This window comes from Drosophila ficusphila, unplaced genomic scaffold (assembly GCF_018152265.1).
Source record: "Drosophila ficusphila isolate 14025-0441.05 unplaced genomic scaffold, ASM1815226v1 contig_197, whole genome shotgun sequence".
Classification (NCBI taxonomy): domain Eukaryota; kingdom Metazoa; phylum Arthropoda; class Insecta; order Diptera; family Drosophilidae; genus Drosophila; species Drosophila ficusphila.
In genome coordinates this window covers 6,611,825-6,625,186 of record NW_025064091.1, presented here as the reverse complement: position 1 = coordinate 6,625,186, position 13,362 = coordinate 6,611,825, and the positions used below count along the sequence as shown (strand labels likewise).

The window sequence follows — 13,362 nt, the reverse complement described above, 5'->3', positions numbered from 1 at the left end:
ACACATCTTTTAAAGTTTACTTTGGGCTTTTATTAGATTATAACAAATATTTTAAAAATTAGCTAGATTTCCCGCTATTGTTCGGGAAAACTAAAAGTCGAATGGTCAGCACTGTCGGACTCTTCTCTCTCCGTTTTTGTTGTTGTTATTGCCTTGCGGAGTCGTTTCAATTCATTTTGTTTGGCATCACCGGCGACGTTAGAAGTACGACTAAATATTTTATTTTTCCGTGCGTGTGTGTGGTTGGGCAACAGCTGTTTGAGCCCGAAACAAATCAAAGCAAATAGTAATAGAAAAAAAAAATTAATAGAAGTGCGCACTTCGGTCAATGAATCTAGGAATCTATGAACTTGTGGGCGCTCAATGACGCAGTGATATAAAAACTAATAACAGAATTATACATACACATACATATGTTTATTGTTTATCTATCTCGGTTTTCGTGCGAAATAATCATTACAGGGTCGCACTGTGGTCATAATCGTAGTTATTGTCGCAGATTTGCCGGTTCGTTGTTTTTGTTTTTGCCCTTGATCAATGAAAAGTTTTTCCGAGTATTTTTGCCGAAACACACACCTTTGCATGTTATATGCGGGCGCCAAAATTGTCTGTATAACGGTGCATACACAAATTTTCCCGGGCGTTAAGTGTTGCATGCGCATCTGCAAGTGATGCAGTCATATTTGCATTTAGAGGGCACATGCACTGACCTTTGACCGTTACTTCAAGCGCTGCGTTTAAATTTATATCCTATTTTCAACATAGAAAAAACCCAGCAAGTACAGTAAAGATCATATAGGGGGAACTTCATATATGTAATCATCGTAACATTTTGTAAAAGTTGTATCTCAGATTTGTCGTTGGAAATAAATTAAATTTGTGAACCGAATATACTTAGAATCCTTTATTTTAATTTCTTAATTGCACACAAAAGTATTGGAATTCCCTTGAGTGTCTAGGACTATCATTACGTATACATTTGAATAATATATTTATATCCCCATCACAGTGACTGTGCAAATATAAACGCACAAAGGGCAACGTATAAGCATAAATAATTAATTGAAATTGCCGCAAGTAGATTGCCAATCGATTATGCAGTAATGCCCATTGCCAAGCAGTCGCGAACTAATTTTTATCACTAAGTGGCTCGCACTTAATCGCACGAGCTGAACTACAAGACAAATAGAATTACAACTTCAATTATTGCCAGCCAAACGTGAAAAGGGGTAAGTGCAATAATTATTAAGCATTATCATATTTTCTAGGGGACCCAATGACTCGTTCAAAGTAATTGAAAACATGACTCACAATCATACTGGGAAATGGGCAGTTATTTCCGATCTGTAAAGCTTGAATAGTTATATTTCTGATAATAAAATGAAACATCATGTAAATACGAGCTACATTAATTCAATTTAAAACAAATAATAAAGGTAACGTTACTTATGTGTAAGATACCCAAAGCTCCTCATTAAGATGAGCATTATCTTATCTTCATTTTGATGACTAACCACTATGGAATTATCTAATTCTTAGAAAGAAAGAGATTCAAAAAAATTTCATTGAAACTCTTAGGAAATGAATAATTTACGTGATGTGGGTTTATTGATGTCACGACACCATTATCACCTCAATCTACTCTTGATAGAAATGCTAAATTGGCGGGCAGATTGTCCAATCAGTTTGGCGATAGTATGGTGCTCCTTTTTTATACACGTCACATGTTTGAATGTCAGGCGCCTTTAACGACACCCTATGATTCATTGCAGCGATTAGTCAGCATGCTCTGAGGTCCTCGTGATAGATGGAGGTGTTATTACTTTCGGTACATTCTGGGAAAATAAAGTTCATATCAGAGAGTTCGGATCACATTCCTATCAGGGGCACGCGCCTTGTATAACTTGTTAAGATCGCTAGATATTTATGATTTTGCTGATACGTTTAGCCAAAAAATGGAATCCTTCGAGCCGGATTTGAACCAGCGACCTATGGATCCCTGCTTAGTAATTTGCAAATATTATGCAGCCATCTACAGTCCACCGCTCTACCAACTGAGCTATCGAAGGTTGTTTCATCATCTGTGCCCTCGACATTGTTAAATTTAAAATTACTTTATATTATCGGCTATATGCATCTTATAGCTTACCTTTCACTTTTTTGGCTTCGTGCGGCTTAGTTTTTGGTAGCTTTTGTTTATGTGTTGGGACGCAGCTCGAAAAGCGCCTTCGATAGCTCAGTTGGTAGAGCGGTGGACTGTAGATGGCAATTCGTAGCACCAGAGATCCATAGGTCGCTGGTTCAAATCCGGCTCGAAGGAAGTGCATTTTTTTAATCTATAATTATATGGCATTCTACTGAACATTTGATAAGATTTTTCAATGTGTTAGTCGTTAACAAATTCGTTTTCCAATAATGCTTTAAGTATTTAAAATTTTTATAAAATGAATGTTTCCATTTGTTAGAATTTATAGTACTTCTTGTTTAGGACATAAATCTCTTCCGTTTTTTAATTGTGTGTATTAATCTCACTGCTTTTAAGCCTTTCAAAGTATTTTAGGTTTAGACTTTCCCCATTTGTTGCTAGTATTTATTGCCCAGACGTTTGCCCGTCCGATCGAAAATAAAACGTGTTTGTACTCTGGAGCTGCCAATATAAATTTAAAAAGTAGCGATATAATACGCCGATGTCATAGTTACCGTTGAAATTGCTTTACGATAAGCTCTATGCGAAGAACAGCACGATTCTCGTGAATGTTGCCAAAAATCCGTTTCGCCTAATCGGGATTGTCAAGGGTAGACTCCTGCCACTTGAGATTCGCATAATACAGACAAGCAATTAAAGCAAACTAACTTAAATTCCTGAATGACTTGGTGGTGGGTGTAAATCACTCAATGATACATTTGTTAAGAAAGTTGACCAAAGATAATGACAAGTGTCAAACGTTTTGGATGATTCACCTCAATTTAAATCGAAGTTGCACCTCAAGTGGTTTTCGGATTAAAAAGAGTTCCTAAAAAAGAAGTCCCACGGAATTAATTATAAGGCTTTACGCTTTATTTAATTAGTTGTAATGTGGTATTGGGACTAAGAATTTACTCCTAAAAGTCTGCAAAGCAACAGCTTAACAATTTATGAGCAATTATCTTTATTAGAAAGTCCTTAGGCTGAGTACTGCTCTGAATGAACCGAGGGTATATAAACCTACAATAAATGTTTATCTTAACTTGCAGTGTCCGTAGACTAGGGTCAATTAAAAATAGTTTAGAGCTTGCGAACTTTATTTATTGGCCCAAACATGGTCTTTCGGTCTTTTGGAAAAACTTTATTATAAATAAGCCATATTTGTTTGCATTTAAGTCCTACCTCAGAAGCCTTGCTCGTTCAAACAATTTATTGATTTTATCGGATAATTAAATGGACTTTTCAATTAGAACCACTCTCGATAAAGCTAAAAATTGAACGGGGACATATGTCTGCACTTGTACCAAGAGAGTAAAAGAGAGAGTGCTTATCATTTTTTAGCCAGGCCAAAACAATAAATGCTATTTGTTTTATTGGCCTTCCATGGAGTTGTGCTAGATTGCGTTCTATTGATAAATAAGGAGATTGCCCAGCGGTGCGATTCAGTTCGAAAAAGCCCGCTCGTCGAAACGGTCGACTGTCCGCCGGATTTGTAGAGTTTCCGAGTTCAAGTTCCCGCCCACTTGTTTTTTTTTTACTTGTGTTTTTGTGTTCCATGGTGTTGTGACACGTTTTTGTTTCGCTAAGCTTCGGGTAAGTGCCAGTGTTCGACAGCTGTCTCTGACGCGTTCTGGATTCATGCAGCCTTATCTTTGTTATATATTATACTATTCCGGGCTTGTGCGTTAGTGTCCCTGCTGCCGGATATGTGGGTGATATGCCAAAGTCATTACCGGAATTACCTGGACTTTCCCGGCCATCGATGGCCGATTAAGCTGTACAATCGATTATATATTGGCAATAGGACAATTCAATGTCCACAAAAAGTTGTAATTCATTTTGGTCTACATCAGAAAAGAAATTGGTATATTACTACGAAATCACACCTTTAAAAACGTATTTAAATGTAAAGTTTAGTAAAATATTTATTCGAATGCCAATCTATAATAAATAATTATTTAATCAAAATATGTAGATATTTTTCTTTTTTTTTAATGTGACATTATTGTATTTTGTTGATACGTGAAACATTTTAATTCTGTTGCTCTGAGCAGGAATCACAAATATCTTAATGTTGCTCTTGATGAGTCATTAACGAACTTCCTAAAAAATATATAAAATCTATATTCCTGACTCATAACTGGTACTTGGTAAAAAAAAATATTTATATTTTAATCAAATCCATATTTCCCTTTTTCATAGAGGAACTTTCTCGGAAGCATTTTGGCTTATCGTATCTTGTGCGTGCATTCAACTTTATTTTATGCGAATCACGCTTAGATCAGCAAGTTTTCCCCATTGACGCCCAGACGCTAAAAGTTTATCAAAACCAGTTGCCAGACTTGGTTTTCATTTCAATTTTAATTTAAGTTGCAGTTGTTGCCAGTTGCCAATGAATCTCGCGATAATTATACATATATATATTGTTTCCCGAGAAGTGTTGTGTTCCCTCGGAATCTAAACAAAGAAAACTTTTGGGCTAACCCTCTTTAAATTTAGACACATGGACTATCATGCCATATAAAGATTACCAAACCAGACGATTTAAGTGCATTTGATAATGCAATCCGAAATCTAAGCAATAAAAGAGTATTTTAGGTTTAGTAAAGTGTGCACATTTATGACACAATGAAATCGATTTCGATTGGTTTAAAGCTTAGTTTATATTTTTTAAAGTTTCAACATGAGTAGGAGTATTAAATAAGAGTTTTTATATTGCATTTAACTTAAAACGTGGATCGTTTATCCAAGTAATTCCTTGCAATGCCTTCCATTGCACTCATTATGAGCTTTTGAAATTGTTAAAGGCTTTGTAAATTGATAAACATATAATTCATTTATTAGAGCTATTCGAACTACGGTAATTTCAATGATTTGTAACGCAAAACAGCCGCAACGATGGTGTTACAAGAGTTATGATTTATTTACGCTGGTTATTGGGTTTTTATTGAGTTTTTACAATGCCTTTTCAATATAACATAACTGAAGATAAGATAATTGGGCGTGCCGAAGTACGTACTCATGGATCGATAGACGCACTTAACATTGCACATTGGAAACAACTGTTTATTTACCTCGATTATTTTCATGAACGGGGTTAAATGTCTTCCACAGAAAAATATGTTTTCATTAACAAGTAGTCACAGGATTCGCCCTCTCCAGGGGAATTATTAATTAGAGTTGGTTTAACTTTTGATTTCGCTTCCATAAAAGATAAATACTCATACCCAATAGGTAACTGAACATACCAATCGAGGTCAACAAGAGTCAATAAAAAGTTTTCCTGTTTAAAAATTCCCTCTTTTAATATTTAAAGACTTACTTTTTTCCAGAGAATTAGTCATTGTGAATGTGTACTTCTTAAAACTTTGTCTACTTTTATAATAAACTTCTTGTAATATATACAACTACATTTTCTGTTTTTGCAGATCCTAATTTTAACCGATTTTAATGACGAGCTAATCTAGTAAAAGCCAAAAGCCAATCGAACAAAGTTACAAGATGGCAAAGGTGTCAAACTGGAACAAGTTTGTGCTGCTGCTGTGGAAGAATTGGACCCTCCAATGGAACCACAAGTGGCAGATGATCATCGAATTGGTGCTGCCGGCGATATTCTCCCTGCTCCTGGTTTTGGTCCGCACCTTGGTCGATACGGAGCAGAGGGGAATCACCACCTATGACCCACAGAATATAACAGATCTCAGTCTGCTGCAGTGAGTTTTAACCATGACACCGATACCTGTGCTTCTTGTCCTAGCTTTTTTATTCCCAGTTCTTTCCCTTTTAAAGAGATTTATTAATTGCTGCTATATTTTATTTATTTTTTTTTCTTTTTAATTTACCTATCTTTTAATTCATTTTCTAAATGCTTCTAGCTTTACCTAATTTTTCTTTAATACGCTTTTATTATTTATTTAGTACTATAACTTTTATTTCGGGTGGAATTATAATAAATATAGGTATATAAACTATCTGCTTTTATGATTATTTCTTTATTTTTCACAATCTATCAAGTGCTTTATTCCATGCTCCTTTTATTGCTTGCGACTTCCAGTTTTTCCTAATCACTCCTATAGATTTTCTGTACTTCCAATATATGTAAATGTTTTTTGTCTTGTTCTGGCCTCAAAACCCGAAGACATTCGTTGCATAGAACGTCCTACCTTGGCAAACTCATAGCGCTGATTGCACCCCGACGGAGGTAAAAAGAAAACCAAAATAGAAAATAAAAACTAACAACAGCACACAATACAAAGTCCAACCAACTAACCGCCCCTTAAAAGTACTGAAATTAAAGTGGGTAATGACAAGATTGCTAAATCTTAAAAAAAAAAAAAAATAAAAAAATTTTGAACAGTAAAATGCGTTTCCTCGTTACATTTATAAGATTCAAAAATGTAATATTCAATAAAGCAGGGGTCTCGAAGTATGCTCCAAAAATTAAAAAAAAATATATAATTTTTAATTTTAGAAATATCAAGATTTTCAATAAACACATGTAAATTCAACAAATAAACCTACACCTTCTTAATGTACACAACACAAAAAGACGAACTCAATTAACCACACGATTAAAATAAATTCTATGTGTTGGAAAACCCTTTGTTGTAGCCATATTAACACCAAGCTGATGTACTCTGTTTAGGTCGAGCAGTGGCTTGTCGAACTTCAAGTTCACCGTGTGCTACTCGCCCGCCAATCCGCTGCTACTCAAACTGGTGAAGGAGGCGTGGCAGAATCTTGGAATGGAATGGAACGATTGCGAAGCAGCAAACGCTGCCGAATTGGAACTGAAGACGGTCAGTCAGAGTGCCTTCGCGGGCATTCAGTTCGATGATGCCTGGGCGACTCTTCCGGAGGACGGTCCTCTGCCGGATGACTTTCACTTCGCCCTGCGCTTCCCATCGGAGCTGCGAACGGCCACAATGGCCATTGCGAATACGTGGCTGACCATGCGGCTCTTTCCCACGATCGATCTCACGGGTCCGCGAAACGAGGCCGATCAAGATGGTGGCATACCGGTGGGCTACCTGCGCGAGGGCTTCCTGCCCCTGCAGCACAGCCTTTCGATGGCGTACATCAGGCAAAAGTCGGGCGAACTTGCTCTGCCGGATGTGAAGATGCAGCGCTATCCGTACCCGGAATACATCTATGATCCCCTGCTCGAGGGCATGTCCTCAATAATGTCGTTGATTATACTGCTCAGCTTCATTTATCCCTGCACGTACATCACCAAGGTAAGTTTATATTTATTTGTGTTGGTGTACCTCCTCCACTCACAACATTTCATTCACCTGCAGTTCATTACCGCCGAGAAGGAGAAGCAGCTCAAGGAGGTGATGAAGATCATGGGACTGAGCAACTGGCTGCACTGGACCGCTTGGTTTGTCAAGTCCTTCATCATGCTTACCATATCGGCCATTCTGATTGCCATTCTGGTCAAGATCCGGTGGCAGGAGAATGTGGCAGTGCTAACGCACGCGAGTTTTACCGCCTTGGTCTTCTTCCTGATCATCTACATCGTCGCGAGCATCTGTTTCTGCTTCATGATGGCCACCTTCTTCTCGAGAGCGAGCACAGCGGCCGCCGTCACGGGTTTGATCTGGTTCATCGCCTACATTCCGTACTCGTTCACCATAAACACCTACGATGACCTGAGTTTGTCGGCCAAGTTGGGCTGGAGTCTGATCTCGAACACGGCCATGGGTTTTGGCATCAAGCTGATACTGGGCTTCGAGGGCACCGGCGAGGGTCTGCAGTGGAGCAACTTCTTCACGCCCGTCTCCGTGGACGACACCCTGACCCTCGGTGCCGTGATGATCATGATGCTCGTTTCCTGTGTGATTTACATGACCATTTGCCTGTATGTGGAGCAAGTGCTGCCGGGCAGCTTCGGCGTGCCGCGTCCCTGGAACTTCCCCTTCACCCGGGAGTTTTGGTGCGGCGAGAGGGAGTACATGGGCGTGGAGGACATGCCCAATGGGCAGGTGGAGCAGCGGGATCCCAAGGCCTTCGAAACGGAACCGGAGGGCAAGCACATCGGCCTGCAGATGCGGCACCTCAAGAAGCGATTCGGGGACAAGATGGTGGTGAAGGGTCTCTCCATGAATATGTTCGAGGACGAGATTACGGTCCTGCTGGGACACAATGGAGCCGGCAAGACCACCACCATATCGATGCTGACGGGCATGTTCCCTCCAACGAGCGGAACAGCGATCATAAATGGCAGCGACATACGCACCAATATCGAAGGAGCCCGCATGTCGCTGGGCATCTGTCCGCAGCACAATGTACTCTTCGACGAGATGAGTGTGTCGAACCACATTCGATTCTTCAGCCGAATGAAGGGACTGCGCGGCAAGGCCGTCGAACAGGAGGTGGCCAAGTACCTAAAGATGATCGAGCTGGAGGACAAGGCGAATGTGGCCTCGTCGAAGCTCTCCGGCGGCATGAAGCGCAAACTCTCTGTTTGCTGTGCCCTCTGCGGCGACACAAAGGTGGTGCTGTGCGATGAGCCCAGTTCCGGAATGGATCCGTCGGCCAGGCGACAGCTGTGGGATCTCCTGCAGCAGGAGAAGGTGGGACGCACCCTACTGCTGACCACTCACTTTATGGACGAGGCCGATGTGCTGGGCGATCGGATTGCCATCATGTGCGACGGCGAACTCAAGTGCCACGGAACCTCCTTCTTCCTGAAGAAACAATATGGATCGGGTTACCGTTTGGTGAGTTGCGGATGGGGATTAACTACACAGTTGTGCTGTAAATAAATTCTTGGGTATTTAATTTAGATCTGTGTGAAGCGCGACGACTGCGAGACGAATGAGGTGACTGCCCTGTTGAACAAATACATACCAGGCTTGAAGCCCGAGTGCGATATTGGTGCGGAGCTGTCCTACCAACTGCCCGATAGCGCCTCTGCCAAGTTCGAGGAGATGTTTGGCCAGCTGGAGGAACAGTCGCAGGAACTGCATCTGAATGGCTATGGCGTGGGCATCACCTCGATGGAGGAGGTGTTCATGAAGGTCGGCGCCGAAAAGGACAGCACCGGCAACCTGAAGGACCAAAGTGAGATTATGAACGGCGGCAGCGGCTTCCGTGGCGAGGATGACAACGAATCCGTACAGTGTAAGCAGTGCTTGAACTCGATCTTGGATCTTGGACCCCGATAAGCTCAATTAACTGTTTGCAGCCGATGGCATCTTCTCGGAGAATCGCCGCCTGCTCCAGGGACTCCAACTGCTGTCGAATCAATGGAAGGCCATGCTGCTCAAGAAGTTCCTCTATACGTGGCGCAACAAGTTGCTGCTGCTGATCCAGAACATAATGCCGGTGTTTTTCGTGGTCGTCACTATCCTGATCATCGAAACGCAGGGTACTTTCATGGAGCTGAAGCCCATCACCATGTCGTTGACCCAATATCCCCTGGCTGTGACCGTTTTGGATCGTTCCAATGTTAAGACCGATGTGAACAGCATTGAGATAGCAAACAAATACGAGGAGCTGGCCCAATCGTATGGTAGCAACTACGCTCTGGAAGTTACTGGCAACCAAAGCTTCACTGTACGTTCACTTTTATTCCTGTAGTCTTCTTTTTATACTAATCAATGATCTGACTTTAAAGGACTATATTTTGGAGCTGGGAAAAACGATCCAGGTGCGCATCAACTCGCGCTATTTGGTGGCTGCCAGTGTGAATGAATCGGGGATCATTGCCTGGCTGAACAATCAGGCCTTGCACACGGCTCCGCTGACCGTCAACATGGTGCACAATGCGATTGCCAAGCAGCTGATGGGCGACAAGGTGGCCATCCAGGTGACGAACGCACCATTGCCCTACACCACCAGCACTCTGCTCTCGCAGCTGAGCACGGGCAACAACTTGGGCACCCAGCTGGCCTCCAATCTGTGCTTCTGCATGTGCTTCGTCAGCTCGATCTACATCCTGTTCCTGATCAAGGAGCGCGAGTCCAGGGCCAAGTTACTGCAGTTCGTGGGCGGCGTGAAGGTGTGGACCTTCTGGTTGACGCAGTTCATCTGTGATTTCGCCACCTACATTGTTACGGCTCTGATCGTTGTGATCACGATCGTCTGCTTCCAGGAGCCCGGGCTGTCCAGCTTTGGGGAACTGGGCAGATACTTCCTGCTGCTGTTGCTCTTTGGCTTCGCCGTGCTGCCCTTTATCTATATAATGTCGCTGTTCTTTAAGGAGCCGGCAACTGGTTTTGCCCGGGTCTCCATTGTCAACATCTTTTGCGGGATGGCTCTGTTCATTGTGGTTGTGGTGATGTCCTCGGAGTTCTTCGACACCAAGGACACGGCGGATATTCTGGGCTGGATCTTCCGCATCTTTCCGCACTTTTCGCTGGCCATGGGTTTGAACAAGGTCTACACGAATACGGCAACGAGGAATGCCTGCGCCAAGGCAGGAGCGCTCCCACCCATTCTGCTCTGCGAATTGGTGCCACAGTGCTGCAGTGAGTATTGAAAACTATCTGCTGATATATGGTATTATTTATTTAGAAACTTTCTTATTGTAACTGGAATTCCCTTTTTTGCAGACATAAAACCCTTCTTTGCTTGGGAAGAGCCGGGCGTTTTGCCCGAGACCCTCTACATGACGGTCACCGGCATTGTTTTCTTCCTCGTCATCATTGTGCTGGAGTTTAGATTGATCAACGAGCTGATGTTCAAGATCCGTCAAATGATGACGTAAGTTGCTGTGGCTCCAAATACATATAACATTTTATTTAATTTATTTACGAAACTTTTCTGATTAGTAAACCACCGCCGCCACCACCAGAGGGTCACTTGGATGACGACGTGGCCAACGAAAGGCAGCGAATCCTGCACATGTCCTCCGATGAGCTGGTGACCAAGAATCTGGTGCTGGATCGGGTCACCAAGTACTACGGTCAGTTCCTGGCCGTCAATCAGGTGTCGCTCTGCGTACAGGAGTAAGTCAAATAAACTGAATTTGCCACAGATAATATAATTACATATCTCATCTATTTTCTCGCTTTTTCAGAGTCGAATGCTTTGGGCTGCTGGGCGTGAACGGAGCGGGCAAAACGACCACGTTTAAGATGATGACCGGCGACGAGCGGATCAGCTCGGGTGCCGCTTACGTTCAAGGTCTGAGCCTCGAATCGAACATGAACAGCATTTACAAGATGATCGGCTACTGTCCGCAGTTCGATGCCTTGCTGGACGATCTGACGGGTCGCGAGGTGCTGCGCATTTTCTGCATGCTACGAGGTGTGCAGGAGTCGCGCATCCGTCAGTTGTCCGAGGACCTGGCCAAATCCTTTGGCTTCATGAAGCACATCGATAAGCAGACGCACGCATATAGTGGCGGTAATAAGCGAAAGCTTAGCACGGCCATTGCTGTGATCGGAAGTCCGTCCGTGATTTACCTAGACGAACCCACCACCGGCATGGATCCGGCGGCCAGGCGCCAACTGTGGAATATGGTCTGTCGCATCCGGGACTCGGGTAAATCCATCGTGCTAACATCGCACAGCATGGAGGAGTGCGAGGCGCTGTGCACGCGATTGGCCATCATGGTGAACGGGGAGTTCAAGTGCATTGGCTCCACGCAGCACCTGAAGAACAAGTTCTCCAAGGGCCTGATCCTCAAGATCAAGGTGCGTCGCAATCTGGAGGCGTTGCGGCAGGCGCGATTGAGCGGCGGTTATGCGCGGAATCCAGACGAGCAGACGGTGCCGGCCCAAATGGCCCAGCAGGACATCGATGCCGTCAAGGCGTTTGTGGAGCACGAATATCCACACTCCATTCTCCAGTGAGTTTTGGGATGGGGGATAGTTGTTTGATTTATGTAATTTATGTAATTTGATTAATTTTATAAATACTTTTAGGGAGGAGTACCAGGGCATTTTGACGTTCTACATTCCATTGACTGGGGTGAAATGGTCGCGCATATTTGGACTGATGGAGAGCAATCGTGACCAGCTGAATGTGGAGGACTACTCGGTCAGCCAGACGACGCTGGAGGAGATCTTCCTGGAGTTCGCCAAGTACCAGCGCGAGGATACGCGCGCCAATCAGTGAGCTAGCCCCCGAACAAAAGACCCAACACCCAGTTGCTAACACCACCTGGCTTTTAACGGGCTTCTCGCTTCCCGGCCTCATCTATCTACCTGTCGCATCGCACATCGCCGCATTGCCAGCACCAAAACAACACAACACGAGCACTGCAGCTTCGCCAAAAAACAACATCCAGTTTCTCATACACGACACATTGCGGAGTAGTCCATCTGCCATTTTATTATGAATTTTGTTTAACGATTTTTTGTTTGTAGTTTTAGTAGCTAACATCTTTAGTAATGCGTTAGATATCAACTAACCCAGCCACATGCGTGTATCCCTTGGTAGCTAACCCGAAACTTTGAGTCCCGAGCTAATTTTAACCGTGTGTTATGTTTTTATCTACTCCCTTTTTGAAACGTTTCCCCATTGATATCCAGCCGCCTTTCCGAACTGAGGAAACTGTGCAAGTGCCTGCTAGCTAATGAGTATTGAAACCACTACCTGAACGGATCCGAATCAATCCAATCCGATCGATCCGATCCGATCCGATCCTGACCTGATCTTACACACTCACAGATTAAAAAACGTTGTATAGCAAAGCAACGACGATGCCTGAACAGCTAACAAATAGTTTCTAAGCTCGACCTGACAATAGATAGCAGCGATTATGCCTTTTTCATTGTGATCATCTAGCGAAATGTACACTATAACGAAGAGAGTTCTACACATTGTATGTTTGCTATATATATATATATGTATATGTATAGTTATATCTGCTTGAAATGCACGATAAGTTACCGTGATCTTTTAGTTTCGTTTAATAATTTTATTTTCGCCCCAAAAGTATTGAAAAATATTCCCAGCGCCCAAAGGAAACGTCTTACATATAGAACTATGTGTATTTATTTCGATGTACTTAGAGCGGCTAACCAAAGCGTGTAAATAAGTCAATTTAACTGTGGCACAAACTCTACGGATACATATGAGAATTTACAAATTATGTTAAATGTATACTATACGATTGAATTAAATTTTATCTAAATGTAAACCTGCTTTAGTATTTTTAATTGAGCCCTCAAATAAAGCTCAATTTATATAAATAGCATCTAATGTGCAACGTAACTTGT

General features: G+C 42.6%; 1 protein-coding gene and 2 non-coding genes across 8 annotated transcripts; 2 read left to right on the top strand and 1 right to left on the bottom strand.

Moving 5' to 3' along the window:
• Window positions 1-129: 129 nt before the first annotated feature.
• On the top strand, window positions 130-13,283 carry LOC108098038 (phospholipid-transporting ATPase ABCA3). Of its 6 annotated transcripts, none has more exons than XM_017200699.1 (14): window positions 130-204; window positions 1,010-1,229; window positions 5,614-5,898; window positions 6,324-6,386; window positions 6,831-7,422; window positions 7,486-8,910; window positions 8,977-9,313; window positions 9,378-9,748; window positions 9,810-10,662; window positions 10,747-10,897; window positions 10,966-11,142; window positions 11,214-11,987; window positions 12,064-12,252; window positions 12,673-13,283. In XM_017200699.1, the coding sequence occupies exons 3-14, from the start codon at window positions 5,687-5,689 to the stop codon at window positions 12,725-12,727; spliced, it is 5,199 nt and encodes a 1,732-aa protein (XP_017056188.1). In that variant the 5' UTR covers window positions 130-204; window positions 1,010-1,229; window positions 5,614-5,686; the 3' UTR covers window positions 12,728-13,283. The 6 variants fall into 6 exon arrangements, with proteins under 6 accessions (XP_017056188.1, XP_017056186.1, XP_017056187.1 ...); XM_017200697.2 differs by having other exon boundaries at window positions 133-286; XM_017200698.2 differs by having other exon boundaries at window positions 133-507.
• Window positions 1,962-2,069, bottom strand: Trnay-gua. Its single transcript has 2 exons — window positions 2,033-2,069; window positions 1,962-1,997 (listed from the first exon to the last, which is right to left on the bottom strand). It is a non-coding gene; the product is annotated as a tRNA-Tyr (tRNA).
• On the top strand, window positions 2,226-2,320 carry Trnay-gua. The gene is made up of 2 exons: window positions 2,226-2,262; window positions 2,285-2,320. It is a non-coding gene; the product is annotated as a tRNA-Tyr (tRNA).
• Window positions 13,284-13,362: the final 79 nt, after the last annotated feature.

Bases quoted from the DNA above. Each gene is read 5' to 3' on its own strand.
- LOC108098038 (XM_017200699.1), top strand. From the start codon at position 5,687: ATGGCAAAGGTGTCAAACTGGAACAAGTTTGTGCTGCTGCTGTGGAAG. The intron at 6,387-6,830 runs GTAAAAAGAAAA...TACTCTGTTTAG, and splicing joins CTGATTGCACCCCGACGGAG to GTCGAGCAGTGGCTTGTCGA. The intron at 9,314-9,377 runs GTAAGCAGTGCT...AACTGTTTGCAG, and splicing joins TGACAACGAATCCGTACAGT to CCGATGGCATCTTCTCGGAG.